Below are 25,855 nucleotides of genomic sequence, written 5' to 3'. Positions count from 1 at the left end.
CCCTCCTTGTATTCCTCTGCACCTCCTTTAAGATTAATGTAAATTGTGTAGCAGGTGAGAAGGGATGACATAGTGAAAGCTAAATTCAGGTGACGTCTGGGTGATGAAATATTGGGCTATTCCTTTTTCAGTGACAGTTTGATGCTTTATATTTGTACAGATTTTATTCTTTATCCTTCTGGTACATTTAGTAAATAAGAATATTCTCCCCTTCAACTCCTTTGTTAAAATATGCTCATTCTCTCTCCATGGTAGTGGATAATGGAAAGGTAATAGCAATTGTTGGTCATTGGATTTGGGAGACAGGTGATATCAAATAATTTATCATTTAATATCTCTAATTTAATGTCCTCCAATTTATTAGAGGAAAAGATTCCCTAGATTTTATTCCAGAGGAAAAAAATAAGTATTAGGATGCATTCCAGTCAATTAGGTAAACATTTTGAGGGGTATAAAAAATGCTTATGATAATAAAACTTGTTTGATGTATCTCTGCTGTTTCTGTTTAAACTATTATGAATTCTTCATCATAAAAAAGTCACTCACTGCCCCTGAGTGTCTGAGTACAAAAAGGTTCATGACCATATATATACATATTTCAAACATCCATACTTCTGTATGTCTTTTACTGAGAAGGAAATAAAATAGGAAAAATTACCTCAGGAAAAGATTCTTGGTATTTTTATCAGATTCAGTTATTCACTAATGTTATTAGAGGGTGAAAAGTGTATGTTTTTCTTTAAACACTTAGCATAGTTATTTTTAATTTTCTTCCTTTATTACCTATTATATACCTTTCATTAATTATCATGTTAATTACTGTGATTTCATTTAATATTGATACATTTTCAGCACATTGAGGTACATGAATCACCCCTTTCTCATTATATGCACTTCTAAACCAAGATATTACAAAAATGGCAATAATTATAAAAATCATAATCCCTTTTGGAGCACCTAAACTGAGGAAAAGACAAATTTAATATGTTCTCCAGTTGTATTTCATCCCAAGGAAATTCTGTTATTGTTCCATTGAGTAATTAAAATACCAGACAGTACTATGATCCCTTTATGTTTTATTATTTTCCCCAATTGGTTAAAAAAGGATATTTATCTATTGTTTTCTTTCTCAGGTATTTTCTTCTAAAAATAATGACTTACTAGTGTCCCTCCAGTCCTTGTGCATGAAGTTTCCAGCTGTCTTCTGAGTCAGGACTAGTGAAATTACAGTATCCACAAGGAGAAGAGGTTGTTAACTTTCACTTCAGTGGAGATCACAGAATGTGTTTATTCCTCTGAAAACTCATATGATGCCCATATGATCTGCCTTCATCAGCATCTAAGTTGGCAAACAAAGGAGCTGCAGACCTGCACCATTTTACATCTTCCTGCTCTCCCACGGGCTTGGACATTGCCCCAGAATGACAATTTACCCAGCTGTGTAATTCCAAAGGGAAAATAGGCTGCGTTTCTCTCCACAGACTTTTTTAATTAGTATCAGCCCTTAGTAAAATCTTACTGAGTAGCTGGTGAATCAGCATGCTGCATTTCTCATTCTGTCAGTGACTTACACATAAGCGGACAGCACTGCAGTGACTTCTGTACCCAACTCCTCAGCCTTCCTTTCCTGGGTGGCTCCCACGAGCCCTGCTTCAGGAACCTCAGGGCAGCGAGTCCGAGTCCGGACGCGGCGGGAACGCCACTGCCTCTCACCGACAGGGGGTGCTCCGGGGGAGGCAGAGGCGGGTGCTGAGTGGATGAGGGAGTCACCTGGGGAGGGGTGACTGACAGGTTCACAGAGGCCCTCCCGAGGCTGCAGGGCTCCAGGTGAGCAGCAGGGGGCGGGGCGGCCCGGGGCGCAGGTAAGGAGGAGACGCGCGCGGGAGGGAATGCGGAGAGGGCTGCGTCGGTGCACACTGCTCTTCATGCATTTTTAATTTTCACTGTGCGGGAGAGGAAAACCTCGGATTGTTTGGGTAGAGGAGTGATATTCCCATGATTTTCGAAGGAGTCATTCCCTCTAGCAAGTACCCCAGCCCAGGAATCTCCCAGTGAACAGAGTATGATCTAATCTCTGTTACTCTGCCTTTTAGTATTATTTGTATTCTTATTAACATGGATCATCAAAACATAATGTTTTCTGCAAAGTTATTTAGGTAATTCATTTTCTCTCAATATTAATATTCACAAAAATATATTTTTAAATTTCTTTACATATTCATAAATGCTCAGTAATTGTTTTGGACCTAGTCATGACATTGCACTCGCATTAATGATTACTGCAGTTTTCTTTGACCATAACAATTATTAGAAATTAGAATTTTAGTCTATAACAGTTCAGAGGAGATTCTCTCCAGTTTCACGTTTACCTTTATTTAAATGTGGGAATTAACAGTGCATCAAGATGACCAGATATATTTCATTACCAAAATTTTTAATTATCGCTGATACCTTGTTACCTCAGGACTCATTATGAGATAGTCACACAAGTTCAGGAAGGCAAGATCCAAAGGCTGAGTTGAAAGCTGAAACCAAAGGCTCCATTTTGGCAGAATACCAAGGCCAAAGATAAGCATTGTTGCATCCTTAGATAAAAAATAATCCAAAGGTAAGAATTCATTTTAGAATTTAATTCAGAAACAACAAGTATACAAACAAACCAACAAATAAAAGATATTATATGATTTCTTTGCTTTTTGCAAATTCTTCTAAAAGTTTAGATGTGTAAGAAAGCTTACAGGGATTAAAATCAAATTTTTCACATATGAAAAAAGACATTGCAATGATTTTGGAACAATTTAAAAATAGAAAAATACTAAATAAAATAAAAATATATGTTATTCTTTCTATAGTTTCAGAGATTTTAGAATTCTAACATCATTTTGTCAACTACCTCTTGACCATCTACTGGTATGCTTCATCAATTTCTGAAATTAAAATGCTCTTTTGATATACTTGCTGCTTAATTTGGAATCAACTAACAAATATGACATTGTAAAAGTCTTGGCTGCATAACAGGTCAATGTCATAATAAATACAAGGTTATTTCAATGAAATGCTCATGTCAGCTACCTTAAATTATTGAATTCACAATTTTGAGGGAAGAGGAATGAATACTTGAGATTTTTATTGTGCTCATTTGAGAAAAAATGGCATTTAAAAGTCAGGTACTTTTCTTATTTCCAGTTACTTCGATCTATCAGAGTAAAAATTAATTGGACTGCAATCTTTTAAAACCAAAATGAATCTCTGTGCATTATTAGTTAGGTCAAGCATGTAAAACTTATGTGTAAATTTTTCTAGCTGTTTTATTTCACAAAAAATCTTAAATATCTAAAAAATACAGATTACTTGAACAAATATGTGTAACGAGGCCTTTTATATATACATTTCAAAAGGATGGATTTATTAGGACACAGCCAAAGAAAATACTTTACAATAAGTCATTTTCAGTTGTTTCTCTGTATTTGATGACACACTTTCTTAAAGGCTGCATTCATTTCTTTATTCCTCAGACAGTAGGTAACAAGGTTCAAAGTGGGTGTGATGATGGAATAAAATACAGCAGCCAACCTTCCTTCTACTGGAGAATAATTGGATATAGGTCTTAGGTACGTAGAACTCCCAGTCCCATAAAACAGGAGAGCAGTCAGGTGAGAGGCACAGGTGGAGGAGGCTTTCCAGCGACCTTGAATGTGACTGATCTTGAGGATGGTAAAGATGATGCAGATGTAAGAGAGCAGGGTGAGGACAAAGGCTCCCAGGATGATGCAACAGCTGGATATAAAGATCAATTCTTAAGGAGGCGGGGCAAGATGGCAGACTGGTGAGCTGTATGTTTTAGTTACTCCTCTAGGAAAGTAGGTAGAAAGCCAGGAACTGCGTGGACTGGACACCACAGAGCAATCTGACTTTGGGCATACTTCATACAACACTCATGAAAACGTGGAACTGCTGAGATCAGCGAAATCTGTAAGTTTTTGTGGCCAGGGGACCCACGCCCCTCCCTGCCAGGCTCAGTCCCGTGGGAGGAGGGGCTGCCAGCTCCGGGAAGGAGAAGGGAGAACTGCAGTGGCAGCCCTTATCGGAAACTCATTCTGCTGAACCAAACTCCAACCATAGATAGACTGAGACCAGACACCAGAGAATCTGAGAGCAGCCAGCCCAGCAGAGAGGAGACAGGCATAGAGAAAAAAAACAACACAAAAAACTCCAAAATAAAAGCGGAGGATTTTTGGAGTTCTGGTGAACATAGAAAGGGGAAGGGCAGAGCTCAAGCCCAAGCTCAGGCTCTGAGGCGCATATGCAAATCCCAAAGAAAAGCTGATCTCTCTGCCCTGTGGACCTTTCCTTAATGGCCCTGGTTGCTTTGTCTCTTAGCATTTCAATAACCCATTAGATCTGTGAGGAGGGGCTTTTTTTTTTTTTTTTTTCTTAATCCTTTTTTCTTTTTCTAAAACAATTACTCTAAGAAGCCCAATACAGAAAGCTTCAAAGACTTGCAATTTGGGCAGATCAAGACAAGAGCAGAACTAAGAGAGCTCTGAGACAAAAGGCAATAATCCAGAGGCTGAGAAAATTCACTAAACACCACAACTTCCCAAGAAAAGGGGGGTGTCTGCTCACAGTCATCATCCTGGTGGACAGGAAACACTCCTGCCCGTCGCCAGCCCCATAGCCCAGACCTGCCCCAGACAACCCAGTGGGACGGAAGCCCTTCAAATAACAGGCACACACCACAAAACTGGGTGTGGACATTAGCCTTCCCTGCAACCTCAGCTGATTGTCCCAGAGTTGGGAAGGTGGAGCAGTGCGAATTAACAAAGCCCCATTCAGCTATCATTTCAGCAGACTGGGAGCCTCCCTACACAGCCCAGCAGCCCAGAACTGCCCTGGGGGGATGGCACTCACCTGTGACATAGCACAGTCATCCCTCAACAGAGGACCTGGGGTGTACGGCCTGGAAGAGGGGCCCACTCGCAAGTCTCAGGAGCCATACGCCAATACCAAGGACTTGTGGGTCAGTGGCAGAGACAAACTGTGGCAGGACTGAACTGAAGGATAAGACTATTGCAGCAGCTTTAAAACTCTAGGATCACCAGGGAGATTTGATTGTTAGAGCCACCCCCCATCCCTGACTGCCCAGAAACACGCCCCATATACAGGGCAGGCAACACCAACTACACACGCAAGCTTGGTACACCAATTGGACCCCACAAGACTCACTCCCCCACTCACCAAAAAGGCTAAACAGGGGAGAACTCGCTTGTGGAGAACAGGTGGCTCGTGGACGCCACCTGCTGGTTAGTTAGAGAAAGTGTACTCCATGAAGCTGTAGATCTGATAAATCAGAGATAAGGACTTCAATTGGTCTACACATCCTAAAAGAACCCTATCAAGTTCAGCAAATGCCACGAGGCCAAAAACAACAGAAAATTATAAAGCATATGAAAAAACCAGACGATATGGATAACCCAAGCCCAAGCACCCAAATCAAAATATCAGAAGAGACACAGCACCTAGAGCAGCTACTCAAAGAACTAAAGATGAACAATGAGACCCTAGTACGGGATACAAAGGAAATCAAGAAGACCCTAGAAGAGCATAAAGAAGACATTGCAAGACTAAATAAAAAAATGGATGATCTTATGGAAATTAAAGAAACTGTTGACCAAATTAAAAAGATTCTGGACACTCAGTACAAGACTAGAGGAAGTTGAACAACGAATCAGTGACCTGGAAGATGACAGAATGGAAAACGAAAGCATAAAAGAAAGAATGGGGAAAAACATTGAAAAAATCGAAATGGACCTCAGGGATATGATAGATGATATGAAACGTCCGAATATAAGACTCATTGGTGTCCCAGAAGGGGAAGAAAAGGGTAAAGGTCTAGGAACAGTATTCAAAGAAATTGTTGGGGAAAACTTCCCAAATCTTCTAAACAACATAAATACACAAATCACAAATGCTCAGTGAAATCCAAATAGAATAAATCCAAATAAACCCACTCTGAGACATATACTGATCACACTGTCAAACACAGAAGAGAAGGAGCAAGTTCTGAAAGCAGCAAGGGAAAAGCAATTCACCACATACAAAGGAAACAGCATAAGACTAAGTAGTGACTACTCAGCAGCCACCATGGAGGCGAGAAGGCAGTGGCACGATATATTTAAAATTCTGAGTGAGAAAAATTTCCAGCGAAGAATACTTTATCCAGCAAAGCTCTCCTTCAAATTTGAGGGAGAGCTTAAATTTTTCACAGACAAACAAATGCTGTGAGAATTTGCTAACAAGAGACCTGCCCTACTGCAGATACTAAAGGGAGCCCTACAGACAGAGAAACAAAGAAAGGACAGAGAGACTTGGAGAAAGCTTCAGTACTAAAGAGATTCGGTATGGGTACAATACAGGATATTAATAGACAGAGGGAAAAATATGACAAACATAAACCAAACGATAAGATGGCTGATTCAAGAAATGCCTTCACGGTTATAACGTTGAATGTAAATGGATTAAACTCCCCAATTAAAAGATATAGATTCGCAGAATGGATCAAAAAAAATGAACCATCAATATGTTGCATACAAGAGACTCATCTTAGACACAGGGACACAAAGAAACTGAAAGTGAAAGGATGGAAAAAAATATTTCATGCACGCTACAGCCAAAAGAAAGCAGATGTAGCAATATTAATCTCAGATAAAATAGACTTTAAATGCAGGGATGTTTTGAGAGACAAAAAAGGCCACTACATACTAATAAAAGGGGCAATTCAACAAGAAGAAATAACAATCGTAAATGTCTATGAACCCAATCAAGGTGCCACAAAATACATGAGAGAAACACTGGCAAAACTAAAGGAAGCAATTGATGTTTCCACAATAATTGTGGGAGACTTCAACACATCACTCTCTCCTATAGATAGATCAACAAGACAGAAGACCAATAAGGAAATTGAAAACCTAAACAATCTGATAAATGAATTAGATTTAACAGACATATACAGAACATTACATCCCAAATCACCAGGATACACATACTTTTCTAGTGCTCATGGAAATTTCTCCAGAATAGATCCTATGCTGGGACATAAAACAAGCCTCAATAAATTTAAAAAGATTGAAATTATTCAAAGCACATTCTCTGACCACAATGGAATACAATTAGAATTCAATAACCATCAGAGACTTAGAAAATTCACAAATACCTGGAGGTTAAACAACACACTCCTAAACAATCAGTGGGTTAAAGAAGAAATAGCAAGAGAAATTTCTAAATATATAGAGATGAATGAAAATGAGAACATAGCATACCAAAACCTATGGGATGCAGCGAAAGCAGTGCTGAGGGGGAAATTTATAGCACTAAACACATATAGTAAAAAGGAAGAAAGAGCCAAAATCAAAGAACTAATGGATCAACTGAAGAAGCTAGAAAATGAACAGCAAACCAATCCTAACCCAAGTACAAGAAAAGAAATAACAAGGATTAAAGCAGAAATAAATGACATAGAGAACAAAAAAGCAATAGAGAGGATAAATGTCACCAAAAGTTTGTTCTTTGAGAAGATCAACAAGATTGACAAGCCCCTAGCTAGACTGACAAAATCAAAAAGAGAGAAGACCCATATAAACAAAATAATGAATGAAAAAGGTGACATAACTGCAGATCCTGAAGAAATTTAAAAAATTGTAAGAGGATACTATGAACAACTGAATGGCAACAAACTGGATAATGTAGAGGAAACGGACAATTTCCTGGAAACATACGAACAACCTAGACTGACCAGAGAAGAAATAGAAGACCTCAACCAACCCATCACAAGCAAAGAGATCCAATCAGTCATCAAAAATCTTCCCACAAATAAATGCCCAGGGCCAGATGGCTTCACAGGGGAATTCTACCAAACTTTCCAGAAAGAACTGACACCAATCTTACTCAAACTCATTCAAAACATTGAAGAAAATGGAACACTACCTAACTCATTTTATGACGCTAACATCAATCTAATACCAAAACCAGGCAAAGATGCTACAAAAAAGGAAAACTACCAGCCAATCTCCGTAATGAATATAGATGCAAAAATCCTAAACACAATACTTGCAAATCGAATCCAAAGACACATTAAAAAAATCATACACCATGACCAAGTGGGGTTCATTCCAGGCATGCAAGGATGGTTCAACATAAGAAAATCAATCAGTGTATTACAACACATTAACAATTTGAAAGGGAAAAATCAAATGATCATCCCAATAGATGCTGAAAAAGCATTTGACAAAATCCAACATCTGTTTTTGATAAAAACACTTCAAAAGGTAGGAATTGAAGGAAACTTCCTCAATATGATAAAGAGCATATATGAAAAACCCACAGCAAGCATAGTACTCAATGGTGAGAGACTGAAAGCCTTCCCTCTAAGATCAGGAACAAGACAAGGATGCCCGCTGTCAACACCGTTATTCAACATTGTGCTGGAAGTGATAGCCAGGGCAATCCGGCAAGACAAAGAAATAAAAGGCATTCAAATTGGAAAAGAAGAAGTAAAACTGTCATTGTTTGCAGATGATATGATCTTATATCTAGAAAACCCTGAGAAATCGACGATACAGCTACTAGAGCTAATAAACAAATTTAGCAAACTAGCGGGATACAAGATTAATGCACATAAGTCAGTAATGTTTCTATATGCTAGAAATGAACAAAGTGAAGAGACACTCAAGAAAAAGATACCATTTTCAATAGCAACTAAAAAAATCAAGTACCTAGGAATAAACTTAACCAAAGATGTAAAAGACCTATACAAAGAAAACTACATAACTCTACTAAAAGAAATAGAAGGGGACCTTAAAAGATGGAAAAATATTCCATGTTCATGGATAGGAAGGCTACATGTCATTAACATGTCAATTCTACCCAAACTCATCTACAGATTCAATGCAATCCCCATCAAAATTCCAACAACCTACTTTGCAGACTTGGAAAAGCTAGTTATCAAATTTATTTGGAAAGGGAAGATGCCTCGAATTGCTAAAGACAGTCTAAAAAAGAAAAATGAAGGGGGAGGACTTACACTCCCTGACTTTGAAGCTTATTATAAAGCCACATTTGTCAAAACAGCATGGTACTGGCACAAAGATAGACATATAGATCAATGGAATCGAATGGAGAATTCAGAGATAGACCCTCAGATTTATGGCCGACTGATCTTTGATAAAGCCCCCAAAGTCACTGAACTAAGTCATAATGGTCTTTTCAACAAATGGGGCTGGGAGAGTTGGATATCCATATCCAAAAGAATGAAAGAGGACCCCTACCTCACACCCTACACAAAAATTAACTCAAAATGGGTGAAAGATCTCAATATAAAAGAAAGTACCATAAAACTCCTAGAAGATAATGTAGGAAAACATCTTCAAGACCTTGTATTAGGTGGCCACTTCCTAGACTTTACACCCAAAGCACAAGCAACAAAAGAAAAAAATATATAAATGGAAACTCCTCAAACTTAGAAGTTTCTGCACCTCAAAGAAATTTCTCAAAAAGGTAGAGAGGTAGCCAACTCAATGGGAAAAAATTTTTGGAAACCATGTATCTGACAAAAGACTGATATCTTGCATATATAAAGAAATCCTACAACTCAATGACAGTAGTATACACAGGCCAATTATAAAATGGGCAAAAGATATGAAAAGACAGTTCTCTGAAGAGGAAATACAAATGGCAAAGAAACACATGAAAAATTCTTCAGCTTCACTAGCTATGAGATAGATGCAAATTAAGACCACAATGGGATACTATCTAACACTGATTAGAATGGCTGCCATTAAACAAACAGGAAAGTACAAATGCTGGAGGGGATGTGGAGAAATTGGAACTCTTATTCTTTGTTGGTGGGACTGTATAATGGTTCAGCCACTCTGGAAGTCAGTCTGGCAGTTCCTTAGAAAACTAGATATAAAGTTACCATTCGATCCAGCGATTGCACTTCTCGGTATATACCCGGAAGATCGGAAAGCAGTGACACGAACAGATATCTGCACGCTAATGTTCATAGCAGCATTATTCACAATTGCCAAGAGATGGAAACAACCCAAATGTCCTTCAACAGATGAGTGGATAAAGACAATGTGGCATATACAGACTATGGAATACTACACGACAGTAAGAAGGAACGATCTCGTGAAACATATGACAACATGGATGAACCTTAAAGACATAATGCTGAGCAAAATAAGCCAGGCACAAAAAGAGAAATATTATATGCTACCACTAATGTGAACTTTGGAAAATGTAAAACAAATGGTTTATAATGTAGAATGTAGGGGAACTAGCAATAGAGAGCAATTAAGGAAGGGGGAACAATAATCCAAGAAGCTATTTAACGTTCTGGGGATGCCCAGGAATGACTATGGTCTGTTAATTTCTGATGGATATAGTAGGAACAAGTTCACTGAAATGTTGCTATATTAGGTAACTTTCTTGAGGTAAAGTAGGAACAGGTTGGAAGTTAAGGAGTTATCTTAGGTTAGTTGTCTTTTTCTTATTCCCTTGTTATGGTCTCTTTGAAATGTTCTTTTATTGTATGTTTGTTTTCTTTTTAACTTTTTTTTCATACAGTTGATTTAAAAAAGAAGGGAAAGTTAAAAAAAAAAAAAAGAAAAAGAAAAACAAGGAAAAAAAAAAGATGTAGTGCCCCCTTGAGGAGCCTGTGGAGAATGCAGGGGTATTCGCCTACCCCACCTCCATGGTTGCTAACATGACCACAGACTTGGGGGACTGGTGGTTTGATGGGTTGAGCCCTCTACCACAGGTTTTACCCTTGGGAAGACGGTTGCTGCAAAGGAGAGGCTAGGCCTCCCTATGGTTGTGCCTAAGAGCCTCCTCCCGAATGCCTATTTGTTGCTCAGATGTGGCCCTCTCTCTCTGGCTAAGCCAACTGGAAAGGTGAAATCACTGCCCTCCCCTCTACGTGGGATCAGACACCCAGGGGAGTGAATCTCCCTGGCAACGTGGAATATGACTCCCGGGGAGGAATGTAGACCTGGCATCGTGGGACGGAGAACATCTTCTTGACCAAAAGGGGGATGTGAAAGGAAATGAAATAAGCTTCAGTGGCAGAGAGATTCCAAAAGGAGCCGAGAGGTCACTCTGGTGGGCACTCTTATGCACACTTTAGACAACCTTTTTAGGTTCTAAAGAATTGGGGTAGCTGGTGGTGGATACCTGAAACTATCAAACTACAACCCAGAACCCATGAATCTCGAAGACAGTTGTATAAAAATGTAGCTTATGAGGGGTGACAATGGGATTGGGAAAGCCATAAGGACCACACTCCACTTTGTCTAGTTTATGGATGGATGAGTAGAAAAATAGGGGAAGGAAACAAACAGACAAAGGTACCCAGTGTTCTTTTGTACATCAATTGCTCTTTTTCACTTTAATTATTATTCTTGTTATTTTTGTGTGTGTGCTAATGAAGTTGTCAGGGATTGATTTAGGTGATGAATGTACAACTATGTAATGGTACTGTGAACAATCGAATGTACAGTTTGTTTTGTATGAATGTGTGGTATGTGAATATATCTCAATAAAATGAAGATTAAAAAAAGGGGGTAGCAACAGACAAGATGGAATTTAACAAAGATTATGAGTACTTAATCTTTATATAATTTCCTTTTCTTAGTTGCTAGGGTATTAGAATAGTTAGAAGGAAAGAACTGAAATAGTGGAACTCTAACCCACAGCATCCTTTAAAATTTGCTCTATAGCTACTTGTTGAATTCTAAGTTGAAATCTATACCTTTTTGTATATATGTTATATTTCACAATAAGGAAATAACTGAAATAGTGGTACTACAACTCATGATAACTGGAAATTTCCTGTGTATCTACTTGTTAAATCATACTTTGAAACATATTGCTTTTTTGTATTTATGTTGTATTTCATAATAAGGAAATAACTGAAACTGTGGAATTCTAACCTATAATATTCCTTGAAATTTGCTCTCTATTTGTTAAATTGCACCTGGAAAGCTATCACCTTTATGTATATATGTGATATTCTACAATAAAAAATATGATAGAAGATAAAAAAAAGAAGACATTGCAAGACTAAATAAAAAAATGGATGATCTTATGGAAATTAAAGAAAATGTTGACCAAATTAAAAAGAGTCTGGATACTCATAGTACAAGACTAGAGGAAGTTGAACAATGAATCAGTGACCTGGAAGATGACAGAATGGAAAATGAAAGCACAAAAGAAACAATGGGGGAAAAAATCAAAAAAATAGAAATGGACCTCAGGGATATGATAGATAATAGAAAACGTCCAAATAAAAGACTCATTGGTGTTCCAGAAGGAGAAGAAAAGGGTAAAGGTCTAGGAAGAGTATTCAAAGAAATTGTTGGGGAAAACTTCCCAAATCTTCTAAACACCATAAATACACAAATCATAAATGCCCAGCAAACTCCGAATAGAATAAATCCAAATAAACCCACTCTGAGACATATTCTGATCACACTGTCAAATACAGAAGAGAAGGAGCAAGTTCTGAAAGCAGCAAGAGAAAAGCAACTCACCACATAGAAAGGAAACAGCATAAGACTAAGTAGTGACTACTCAGCAGCCACCATGGAGGCGAGAAGGCAGTGGCATGACATATTTAAAATTCTGAGTAAGAAAAATTTCCAACCAAGAATACTTTATCCAGCAAAGCCCTCCTTCAAATTTGAGGGAGAGCTTAAATTTTTCACAGACAAACAAATGCTGTGAGAATTTGCTAACAAGAGACGTGCCCTACTGGCGATACTAAACGGAGCCCTACAGACAGAGAAACAAAGAAAGGAGAGAGAGACATGGAGAAAGGTTCAGTACTAAAGAGATTTGGTATGGGTACATTAAAGGATATTAATAGAGAGAGGGAAAAATGTATATGACAAACATAAACCAAAGGATAAGATGGCTGATTCAAGAAATGCCTTCACAGTTATAACGTTGAATGTAAATGGATTAAACTCACCAATTAAAAGGTATAGGTTTGCAGAATGGATCAAAAAAAATGAACCATCAATATGCTGCATACAAGAGACTCATCTTAGACACAGGGACACAAAGAAATTGAAAGTGAAAGGATGGAAAAAAATATTTCATGCCAGCTACAGCCAAAAGAAAGCAAGTGTAGCAATATTAATCTCAGATAAAATAGACTTTAAATGCAGGGATGTTTTGAGAGACAAAGAAGGTCACTACATACTAATAAAGGGGGCAATTCAACAAGAAGAAATAACAATCATAAATTTTATGCATCCCATCAAGGTGCCACAAAATACATGAGAGAAACACTGGCAAAACTAAAGGAAGCAATTGATGTTTCCACAATAATCGTGGGAGACTTCCACACATCAGTCTCTCCTATAGATAGATCAATCAGACAGAAAACCAGTAAGGAAATTAAAAACCTAAACAATCTGATGAATGAATTGGATTTAACAGACATATATAGAACATTACATCCCAAATCACCAGGATACACATACTTCTCTAGTGCTCATGGGACTTTCTCCAGAATAGATCATATGCTGGGACATAAAACAAGCCTCAGTAAATTTAAAAGGATTGAAATTATTCAAAGCACATTCTCTGACCACAATGGAATACAATTAGAAGTCAATAACCATCAGAGACTTAGAAAATTCACAAATACTTGGAGGTTAAACAACACGCTCCTAAACAATCAGTGGGTTAAAGAAGAAATAGCAAGAGAAATTGCTAAATATATAGAGATGAATGAAAATGAGAACACAACATACCAAAACCTATGGGATGCAGCAAAAGCGGAAATGAGGGGGAAATTTATAGCACTAAACGCATATATTAAAAAGGAAGAAAGAGCCAAAATCAAAGGAACTAATGGATCAACTGAAAAAGCTAGAAAAGGAACAGCAAACCAATCCTAAACCAAGTCGAAGAAAAGAAGTGACAAGGATTAAAGCAGAAATAAATGACATAGAGAACAAAAAAAAAATAGAGAGGACAAATAACACCAAAAGTTGGTTCTTTGAGAAGATCAACAAGATTGACAAGCCCCTAGCTAGACTGACAAAATCAAAAAGAGAGAAGACCAATATAAACAAGATAATGAAAGAGAAAGGTGACATTACTGCAGATCCCGAGGAAATTAAAAAAATTATAAGAGGGTACTATGAACAACTGTATGGCAACAAACTGGATAATATAGAGGAAATGGACAATTTCCTGGAAACATATGAACAACCTAGACTGACCAGAGAAGAAACAGAAGACCTCAACCAACCCATCACAAGCAAAGAGATCCAATCAGTCATCAAAAAGCTTCCCACAAATAAATGCCCAGGGCCAGATGGCTTCACAGGAGAATTCTGCCAAACTTTCCAAAAAGAATTGACACCAATCTTACTCAAACTCTTTCAAAACATTTAAGAAAATGGAACACTACCTAACTCATTTTACGAAGCTAACATCAATCTAACACAAAAACCAGGCAAAGATGCTACAAAAAAGGAAAACTACCGGCCAGTCTCCCTAATGAATATAGATGCAAAAATCCTCAACAGAATACTTGCAAATCGAATCCAAAGACACATTAAAAAAATCATACACCATGACCAAGTGGGGTTCATTCCAGGCATGCAAGGATGGTTCAACATAAGAAATGCAATCAATGTATTACAACACATTAACAAATCAAAAGGGAATAATCAAATGATCATCTCAATAGATGCTGAAAAAGCATTTGACAAAATCGAACATCTGTTTTTGATAAAAACACTTCAAAGGTAGAAATTGAAGGAAACTTCCTCAATATGATAAAGACCATATATGAAAAACCCACAGCCAGCATAGTACTCAATGGTGAGAGACTGAAAGCCTTCCCTCTAAGATCAGGAACAAGACAAGGATGCCCGCTGTCACCACTGTAATTCATCATTGTGCTAGAAGTGCTAGCCAGGGCAGTCCGGCAAGACAAAGAAATAAAAGGCATCCAAATCAGAAAGGAAGAAGTAAAGCTGTCATTGTTTGCAGATGATATGATCTTATATCTGGAAAACCCCGAGAAATCGACGATACAGCTACTAGAGCTAATAAACAAATTTAGCAAACTAGCGGGATACAAGATTAATGCACATAAGTCAGTAATGTTTCTATACGCTAGAAATGAACAAACTGAAGAGACACTCAAGAAAAAGATACCATTTTCAATAGCAACTAAAAAAATCAAGTACCTAGGAATAAACTTAACCAATGATGTAAAAGACCTATACAAAGAAAACTACATAACTCTACTAAAAGAAATAGAAGGGGACCTTAAAAGATGGAAAAATATTCCATGTTCATGGATAGGAAAGCTAAATGTCATTCAGATGTCAATTCTACCCAAACTCATCTACGGATTCAATGCAATCCCCATCAAAATTCCAACAACCTACTTTGCAGAGTTGGAAAAGCTAGTTATCAAATTTATTTGGAAAGGGAAGATGTCTTGAATCGCTAAAGACACTCTAAAAAAGAAAAACCAAGTGGGAGGACTTACACTCCCTGACTTTGAAGCTTATTATAAAGCCACAGTTGTCAAAACAGCATGGTATTGGCACAAAGACAGACATATAGATCAATGGAACTGAATTGAGAATTCAGAGATAGACCCTCAGATTTATGGCCGACTGATCTTTGATAAGGCCCCCAAAGGCACTGAACTGGGTCATAAAGTTCTTTTCAACAAATGGGGCTGGGAGAGTTGGATATCCATATCCAAAAGAATGAAAGAGGACCCCTACCTCACACCCTACACAAAAATTAACTCAAAATGGACCAAAGATCTCAATATAAAAGAAAGCACCATAAAACTCCTAGAAGATAATGTAGGAAAACATCTTCAAGGCCTTGTATTAGGTGGCCACTTCCTAGACTTACACCCAAAGCACAAGCAACAAAAGAAAAAATAGATAAATGGGAACTCCTCAAGCTTAGAAGTTTCTGCACCTCAAAGGAATTTCTCAAAAAGGTAAAGAGGCAGCCAACTCAATGGGAAAAAAATTTTGGAAACCATGTATCTGACAAAAGACTGATATCTTGCATATATAAAGAAATCCTACAACAAAATGATGATAGTACAGACAGGCCAATTATAAAATGGGCAAAAGATATGAAAAGACAGTTCTCTGAAGAGGAAATACAAATGGCCAAGAAACACATGAAAAAATGTTCAGTTTCACTAGCTATTAGACAGATGCAAATTAAGACCACAATGAGATACCATCTCACACCAATTAGAATGGCTGCCATTAAACAAACAGGAAACTACAAATGCTGGAGGGGATGTGGAGAAATTGCAAATCCTATTCATTGTTGCTGGGACTGTATAATGGTTCAGCCACTCTGGAAGTCAGTCTGGCAGTTCCTTAGAAAACTAGATACAGAGATACCCTTCGATCCAGTGATTGCACTTCTTGGTATATACCGGGAAGATCAGAGAGCAGTGACACGAACAGATATCTGCATGCGAATGTTCATAGCAGCATTATTCACAATTGCCAAGAGATGGAAACAAACCACATGTCCTTCAACAGATGAGTGGATAAATAAAATGTGGTATATACACACGATGGAATACTACGCGGCAGTAAGAAGGAACGATGTTGTGATACATATGACAACATGGATGAACCTTGAAGACATAATGCTGAGCGAAATAAGCCAGGCACAAAAAGAGAAATATTATATGCTACCACTAATGTGAACTTTGAAAACTGTAAAACAAATGGTTTATAATGTAGAATGTAGGGGAACTAGCAATAGAGAGCAATTAAGGAAGGGGGAACAATAATCCAAGAAGATCAGATAAGCTATCGTGGGTAAATTTAATGTTCTGGGAATGCCCAGGAATGACTATGGTCTTTTAATTTCTGATGGGTATAGTAGGACCAAGTTCACAGAAATGTTGCTATATTATGTAACTTTCTTGGGGTAGAGTAGGAACATGTTGGAAGTTAAGCAGTTATCTTAGGTTAGTTGTCTTTTTCTTACTCCCTTGTTATGGTCTCTTTGAAATGTTCTTTTATTGTATGTTTTTTCTTGTATTTTTTTTTAATTTTTAAAATTTTTCATACAGTTGTTTTAGGGAAAAAAAAAAGGTTTGGAAAAAAAAAACAAGGAAAAAAATATGCAGATCCCCCTTGAGGAGCTGGTGGAGAATGCAGGGGTATTCGCCTACCCCACCTCCATGGTTGCTAACATGACCACAGACATAGGGGACTGGTGGTTTGATGGGTTGAGCCCTCTACCATAGATTTTACCCTTGGGAAGATGGTTGCTGCAAAGGAGAGGCTAGGCCTCCCCATAATTGTGCCTAAGTGCCTCCTCCCGAATGCCTCTTTGTTGCTCAGACGTGGCCCTCTCTCTCTGGCTAAGCCAACTTGAAAGGTGAAATCACTGCCCTCCCCGCTACGTGGGATCAGACACCCAGGGGAGTGAATCTCCCTGGCAACGTGGAATATGACTCCCGGGGAGGAATGTAGACCTGGCATCGTGGGACGGAGAACATCTTCTTGACCAAAAGGGGGATGTGAAAGGAAATGAAATAAGCTTCAGTGGCAGAGAGATTCCAAAAGGAGCCGAGAGGTCACTCTGGTGGGCACTCTTACGCACAATTTAGACAACCCTTTTTAGGTTCTAAAGAATTGGGGTAGCTGGTGGTGGATACCTGAAACTATCAAACTACAACCCAGAACCCATGAATCTTGAAGACAATTGTATAAAAATGTGGCTTATGAGAGAGGACAGTGGGATTGGGGGGGCCATAGGGATCACACTCCCATTTGTCTAGTTTGTGGATGGATGAGTGGAAAGGTGGGGAAGGAAACAAACAAACAAACAGACAAGGGCAGCCAGTGTTCTTTTTTACCTTAGTTGCTCTTTTTCACTTTAATTATTATTCTGGTTATTTTTGTGTGTGTGGTAATGAGGGTGTTGGGGATTGATTTTGGTGGTGAATGTACAACTATGTAAATGGTACTGTGAACAATCAAATGTACGACTTGTTTTGTAAAAAAAAAAATAAATAAATAAATAAATAAATTGGATTGCAATCTTTTAAAACCAAAATGAATCTCTGTACATTAGCGGTTGGATGAAGCACTTAAAAAATATGTGTAAATTTATCTAGCTGTTTTATTTCATGAAAAATCTTAAAATAACTCAAAAATTCCGATTTCCTGAAAAAATACGTATGTACTCCAAATCTAACAAGGACTTTCATTTATACATATCAAAAAGATGCATTTATTAGGACACAGCCATAGAATGTACTTTACAATAAGTCATTTTCAGTTGTTTCTCTGTATTTATAACGCACTTTCTTAAAGGCTGCATTCATTTCTTTATTCCTCAGACAGTAGATAACAGGGTTCAAAGTGGGTGTGATGATGAAATAAAATACAGCAGCCAACCTTCCTTCTACTGGAGAATAATCGGATATAGGTCTTAGGTACGTAGAACTCTCAGTCCCATAAAACAGGAGAACAGTGGTCAGGTGAGAGGCACAGGTGGAGGAGGCTTTCCAGAGACCTTGAACGTGACTGATCTTGAGGATGGTAAAGATGATGCAGATGTAAGAGAGCAGGGTGAGGAGAAAGGCTCCCAGGATGATGCAACTGCTGGATATAAAGACCAATTCTTCGTCTCCTTGGTAGTCAGCACAAGAAAGCCTCACGAGAGGGGGAATGTCACAGAGGAAGTGATCAGTGACATTAGGTCCACAGAAAGGGAGGGGGAATGTGTTGATGGCATGGAAAATAGAGTAGAGCCCTCCACAAATCCAGGATGAGGAAACAAGCTCCCAGCAGAGGTTTCTGCTCGTTATGACCCCGTAGGAAAGGGTCCGTAGATGGCCACACAGCGGTCACAAGCCATGGCAGTGAGAAGGAAGCACTCAGAGGCAGCCATGGGGAAGAGCAGGTAGAGCTGGGCAACACTTTCTGCAAAGGAAAAATCCTTGGAACCTGAGATAGCAGTGCCAGTGGCTTTGGGCATGGTGACTGAGGCATAGCACATATCCAGGAAGGACAAGTTCTTCAGGAAGAAATACATGGGTATGTGGAGCTGGTAATCTTTGATAATCACTGTGATGATAGAGATATTCTCCATGAGTCCAAAGACGTAAATGATCAGAAAAGCACCTGTGCTGAAAGCATTTACAGTGGGGATGTCTGAGGAGCCCTGTAGGATAAATTGTGCCACTGTGCTCTGATTGGTCATCTAATTGAGAAAGAAAGACATGACTAAAAGAAAAGATAAATTTACCTCAGACACAATAAGGTACAAAAACTCCTGTTGACAACTTCACTTCATATCTGTGCAAACCTAAAGAAAATGGACATAGTTAAAAATGATTAAAGGAAAAATGCATGCAAACAACAGCAGCAAGACCTATTATGATATTAATCCACATTCAGTGAAAATATTTGCCCTATTACAGAGGGAATTATTTTCAGGCAAACAAAACTGTTTCCTGATTTAAATATTAAAATGCAATTGACCGTTTAAAGTGAATTAACTGTATTCTGAGACATAATATATGTAGAAGTCAGATGTGTGAACACAGAAAAAAAAATAAAGACAATAAATAGAAATGTACACTGTTTACATGAATTGGTAATTGGTAGAATTGACAACATAGTGACATTTAGCCTTCCTATCCATGAACACGGAAAATCTTTCCACCTATTTAGGTCCTTTTTGATTCCTTTTAGCACAGTTTTGTAATTTTCTGTGTAGAGATCTTATATATTCTTGGTTAAGTTTATTCCTAGTTACATGATTGTTGTCGTTGCTTTTGTGAATGTAATTTTTTTCTTGAGTAACTCTTCTGCTAGTTCATTTTTAGTATATAGAATATTACTGACTTTTATCCTGCCACTTTGCTGAATTTGTTTATTAGCTCAAGTAGCTTTGTCATGAATTTCTCAGGATTCTCCAAATATATGAACATATAATCTGCAAATAATGACAGATTTTCTTATGCTTTTATCTTTGGAAGCCTTTTATTTCTTTATCTTGCTGGATTGCTCTAGCTAGAACTTCTAGCACAACGTTGAATTAACAGTGGTGACAGTGGGCATCCTTGTCTCATTCCTGATCTTAGGGGGAAGACCTTTAGTAGTATGTCGACTGTGGGTTTTCCTATATGCCTTTATCATATTGAGGAAGTTTCCTTCAATTCTTAACTTTAGAACTGATTTTATCAAAAAAGGATGCTGAATATTGTCAAATGTTTTTCAGCATCTATTGAAATAATCATTTGAGTTTTCCCTTTTGATTTGTTAATGTGTTGCATTATGTTGATTGATTTTCTTATGTTGAACCACCCTTGGATGCCTGGAATCCACCTCACTTGGTCATGGTGTATGATTCTTTTAATGTGGCTTTGGATTCAGTTTGCAAGTATTTTGTTGAGAATTTTTGCATCTGTATTCATTAGGGAGATCGGCCTGTAGCCTGTAGTTTTCCTTTGTTGCAGTATTTTATTTGGTTTCAGTATTAGAGTGATGTTAGCTTCATAAAATGACTTAGGTTGTTTTTCTTCAATTTTTTGAGAGTTCGCGCAGGAATGACATCATTTCTTTTGGGAAAATTTGTTAAAATTCCCCTGTGAAGCCATCTAGCCCTGGTCTTCTAATTGTAGGAAGCTTTTCTTGACTGAATAGATGTCTTTACTTGTGATTGGTGTGATGATATCTTCTATTTCTTCTCCGGTCAGTCTAGGCTGTTCATGTATTACCATAAAATTATCCATGTCCTCTAAATGGTTTGTTGGTGTACAGTCATTCATAGTAGTCTCTTATCATTTTTTCTTAGTTTCTTCAGGATCCACAGTAATGTCCCTTCCCTCATTTCTGATTTTATTTGTATGGGTATTTTCTCTTTGTGAGTTTTTCAGTCTAGCCAAGTGTTTGTCAGTCTTGTTGATTTTGTCAAAGAATCAACTTCTGCTTTCATTTCTTTTATCTGCTTTTTTTTCCCCCTCCATTTCATTTATTTTGGCTTTAATCCTTGCTATTACTTTCCTCTACTTTCTTTAGGGTTAATTTCCTGATCATTCTCTATTTTCTACAGTTGTTCCAATAGTTCTTTGATTTTAGCTCTTTCTTCCTTTTTAATGCATACATTTAGAGCTTTCAATTTTCTCCTCAGCAATCCCTTCTCTGCATCCCATAGGTTTTGATATGATGTGTTTTTATTTTCATTCATCTCTAAATGTTTACTGATTTCTCTTCCATTTTCTTCTTTCACCTGCTGATGGTATATCAATGCATTGTTTAACCTCCACATATTTGTGAATGTTCTTTTTCTTTATTGTTTATTGACTTCTTGTTGTATTCCATTATTTTCAGGGAGTGTGCTTTGAATAACGTCAATCTTTTTTAATTTATGGAAGCCTCATTTGTGCCCGAGCATATGATCTATCCTGGGGAGTATTCCCTGAACACTAGAGAAGAATATGTATCTTGGTATTTTGGGATGTAATGTTCTATATATGACTCTTAAGTCTAATTCATTAATCACATTGTTCTTAGTATCCTTATTGGTCCTCTTTCTGGCTGTCCTATTTATAGAAGAAAGTGGTGTTCTGAAGTCTCCCACTATTATTGTAGAAACATCTATTGCTTCCTTCAGTTTTGCCAATGTTGTTTCATGTACTTTGGAACACCCTGATTGGGTGTATAAACATTTATGATTGTTATTTCTTCTTGGTGAATCATCCCTGTTATTATTATACAGAGCCCTTCTTTCTCTCTTATCACATCTTTGCACTTAAAATCTATTTTGTGTGATTATTAGTATTGTTACCCCTGCTTTCTTTTGGCTATAGCTTGCATGGAATACCTTTTTTTTAGATCCATTCACTTTCAATCTCTTTGTAGCACTGGTTTTAATATGAGTGTTTTATAAACAGCAGATAGACGGATCATACATTTTAATCCCCTCTGCCAATCTGTATGTTTTTATTGGGAAGTTTAATCCGTTGACGTTCAATCCTAATATTGTGATGGCAGTTTTTGAATCAACCATCTTATCATTTTTTTTTTTGTCATATCTGCCCACCCCCCTTGCTTTTTTTTTCAAAAAAAAATTAACTTTAATTTCCATAAGATCTCCTATTCTTATTTACTCTTTCACATTTTTCTTCATGGTCTTCTGGATTCTTCTTGATCTCCTTTACATTCTTAGACAACTCATTGGAGTTGTTTTGGACATTTCTGGGTACTTCTCAATTAATTGATCCTAGTTCTGTTTCTCTCCTAGCTTTATGATTTGGTTGATGGCTTGTCCGTATCTTCTAGTTTCTTGATGTGCTTTTTAATTTTCTGTTGACTTTGTTGCATTTGCTTATCTTGAAAAGGCTATTTTGAGGTGTGCAGGATTATTTGGCACTCAGAGGTCCCCAAGTGCATTTATTTTCGTTTGTTTTCAGGGAATCATGTCTGAAGAACATCAGTTAAAATCACACAGAGCCTAAGGATCTGAATAAGTCCCTTCAATAAGTCTCTTTATTTATTAAGAATAAAGCATAAGTATTTTTAATGAACATTAATTGATGAATGATCATCACCACAATAATTCCACAGATTTAATGACATAATTCTTAGACATTGTGTTAAGTAAAAAATAACCAACCCTAATAAAGGGACAATTACATATAGAGAATATTTACATGAAGTGGATTTTACTATCTTTATCATTTGAATGCATGTGCAAGTTGACCATAAATTTTATGACAGGACCCTTTCTTGTGTAGATGATTTAGAGTGCAGAACAACAAACAGTAAATACACATCAGGAGAAATAATAAATTATTGCAATCCCTATGCTATATCCCTGTGTCAAAAAAATTCTTCAGAAAAATTGGAATGTATCTTAAACAGTATTTAAATGAGATGTATCTTTGATAAAAGCATGTATTCACTAATTTTAAAAGGGTTTTGCATGCCTGATACAAATTAAAAGATATGAAATGTTATGGAAAAATAATTTCATAATATTTCATAAACTATAATAGTCTCAGAATTTACAGTATAAATTTTTCAGGAAAATAAGAATTTAAATTATTATGAGTATTTCAAGAAAATTTTTCACATAAGGATAAGACATTGAGGAAATTATGAGAAGTCTAGTAGAAAGTCAATTACAAACACCAAAACCAAAGTTTGATGTTTAAGGAGAAATCTCAAATACAGACAAAATGAAAGTATAAATATAAGGTACAAGTTTTATTTTAAAAGTACAAATAAGCTTGTTAAGATGTTTATACTTATATATATAGAATTTTATTTTTATGAAAAGCATAAAGAAAGTAGAATGATGTAGGGAGAGATAAAGCTTCAGCCAAGTTAACATTCATTCTTTATGATACATGACTCACAGTTTGTCTACTCCCTTTGGTTTGGATAACTTTCCTGGAAAAATTCACTTCACACAAATCTTCCATTTTTCCTTTAATAGAAAACCCAAAATTCATATCTAAAAGGAAAGATAACTCCCCATAAGTACAATGTAGTGATCAAGATCACACATTTAATTTTGGAGCAACTTGTCTACCACAGTGATATATAAATAAGACATTTATCTATACAGGAAGTAAATAAAAGCATGTCAAAAGAGTCTAAAAGATGTTAGTAATTTGAATTGACAAGAAAATATGAGACTAGAGGTATGGGGTACTTTTTTTGTTTATGTGGTTCATTTCATTTTTTTGGTAAAAGTTGGTAAAGTTTGGTGGTACTTTCTATCAAATCTATTTTGTTATAGCATATAAAAATGGCTAAAATTCAGCTTATGAATGCCACTCAAGAAGGGGGTTGGAAGAAGGATCCATTACTGTAGGAATTCCCAAGGTTTACAATAGAAGAGGTAACTTTTTTGAACACGGAAAATATAGTATAAAGTAATGAGGTATTGCTCCTTTTGTTTTACCTTTAAATATTTTCTGGTAAATGTTGGAAGAAAACTGAATAAATGATACGTGGACACTTTTAAATGATATCTCCTATTGAAAGAAAAACAGCAGTATGTTTTACCTTTTGATAAGATTTCCCAGTATCAACCTCCTCAGAGCATTCTTCACAGCCTTGTTTCTTACACTGTATATGATGGGATTTAAGGTTGGAGGTACCACCGTGTAGAACACAGATATCACAAGGTCAGAAGTAGAAGGGGACCCTGTGGTGGGCTTTAGATAAGCAATGCAGCCAGTGGAGAGAAATAATGCAACCACCAGCAGGTGTGGAATGCAGGTGGAGTAGGCTTTTGACTGGCCTTCTGTTGAGGGAATCTTCTTGACAGTGGAGAAGACGTAGATGTAGGAAATGATGATGAAAATAAAACAGCAGAAACTCAAGACCACACTAATAAGGATGGGCACAAATTCTCTCGCTAAATTCTCTGAACAAGAAATAGCTAATAACTGGGGGATGTCACAGAAGAACTGACGGATCACGCTGGACCCACAGAAGGATAAGGAGAAGGTACTAGCTGTGTGCATCACAGCTGACAGACCCCCACCCAGCCAAGCAGCAGCCGCCATCTGCAAACACGTGCCCGTGTCCATGATGACTTCATAGTGCAGGGGGTGGCAGATAGCAGCGTAGCGGTCAAAGGACATTGCTGTGAGGAAGAGCAGCTCTGCAGCTGCCAATAAAACCACCAGAAAGACCTGAGTGACACAGTCAAGGAAAGATATGGCGTTGTTGTGGGTCATGGAGTTGGCAATGGACTTGGGGACCGTGGTTGAAATGAGGCAGAGGTCCAGGAAGGATAAATTCTTCAGGAAGAAGTACATGGGGGTGTGGAGGTGCTGGTCCAAAGTCGTGATCATGATAATGAGGACATTCCCCATCAGGGACCAGAAGTAAATGAATGAGAAGAGCACTGAATGCAAAATGGACATATTTTGATTGGTAGGAAATCCCATGAGGATAAATTCAGTCACAGTTGTTTTGTTTTTCATTACTGCAGTCATAATATGTTCCAAAAAATCAATGAATGACAAGGAATAGGAAGAAAACATCAAAATTCAAGTCTCAGATTATTAAATATATGATGGGTGTCTATATGTAGTAATATCACTATCAAATTATTGAAATATTTATTCCATGTGCATCCTTTTCAGTATATTGATCATCCATCATTTCTTGGTTAATTTAGTTTTATTTCACCAAATTAATTTAGCTTCACATAAACCTGTCATTACAATATTGTTAAAAAATATTCTTGAAAGATGCTGAAACACTTAAAACTATCCATGGATCTGTCAAAACCATCCCAAACCTCTAGATAAATCCAAATTGACCAACTAACAGCAGCTAAATTGTTCCGCAGGCTTCCTGTCCCTACGTCCTGTCCTTTGGTGAATACAATCTCGATTCCTACAGAATTTCTGAAAATTTGTCATATAAATAATTCTCAGGAAAAAAACTGAACTATTTATTGTCAACTTTCCTCATCAGCTCTACAAAATCTTGAAAATAATTCCCTCTGCAGTGCATTTGTTTTAGCACTTATCACAAATTTCAGAATTTTCATAAGGACTTTAGCTGATGCCTGCCTTATTTTTCTTCTCCACAATACCCAAATTATTTGTCATTTACAGTCTTAAACAGAGTTCATAAGTAACCTGATTACAGTGGTTATCAAATATCCTAAAATATGTGAGCTGAGATTATTAGCCTCTTTCACCAAATTATGTTTTATTATTTCTTCCCCATGTACTTTCTCCCATATCTAATAAGTTCAATAATAATGTTTTCCTCAC

At 37.2% G+C, this 25,855-nt stretch overlaps 2 protein-coding genes across 2 annotated transcripts; both read right to left on the bottom strand.

The window, feature by feature from the left end:
* Window positions 1–18,355: 18,355 nt before the first annotated feature.
* Window positions 18,356–19,302, bottom strand: LOC119519807 (olfactory receptor 5V1-like). Its single transcript, XM_037817532.1, is given in 2 exon segments — window positions 18,356–18,918; window positions 18,921–19,302. Coding segments are annotated over 2 exon segments (945 nt in total).
* Window positions 19,303–24,118: 4,816 nt separating this feature from the next.
* On the bottom strand, window positions 24,119–25,051 carry LOC119519904 (olfactory receptor 14A16-like). The gene has a single exon (XM_037817654.1). It carries the CDS (start codon window positions 25,049–25,051, stop codon window positions 24,119–24,121), a length of 933 nt encoding a protein of 310 aa, XP_037673582.1.
* Window positions 25,052–25,855: the final 804 nt, after the last annotated feature.

The sequence above is a fragment of the Choloepus didactylus genome, chromosome 24 (assembly GCF_015220235.1).
Source record: "Choloepus didactylus isolate mChoDid1 chromosome 24, mChoDid1.pri, whole genome shotgun sequence".
Taxonomy (NCBI): Eukaryota; Metazoa; Chordata; class Mammalia; order Pilosa; family Megalonychidae; genus Choloepus; species Choloepus didactylus.
This window is presented reverse-complemented; position numbering and strand designations above follow the sequence as displayed.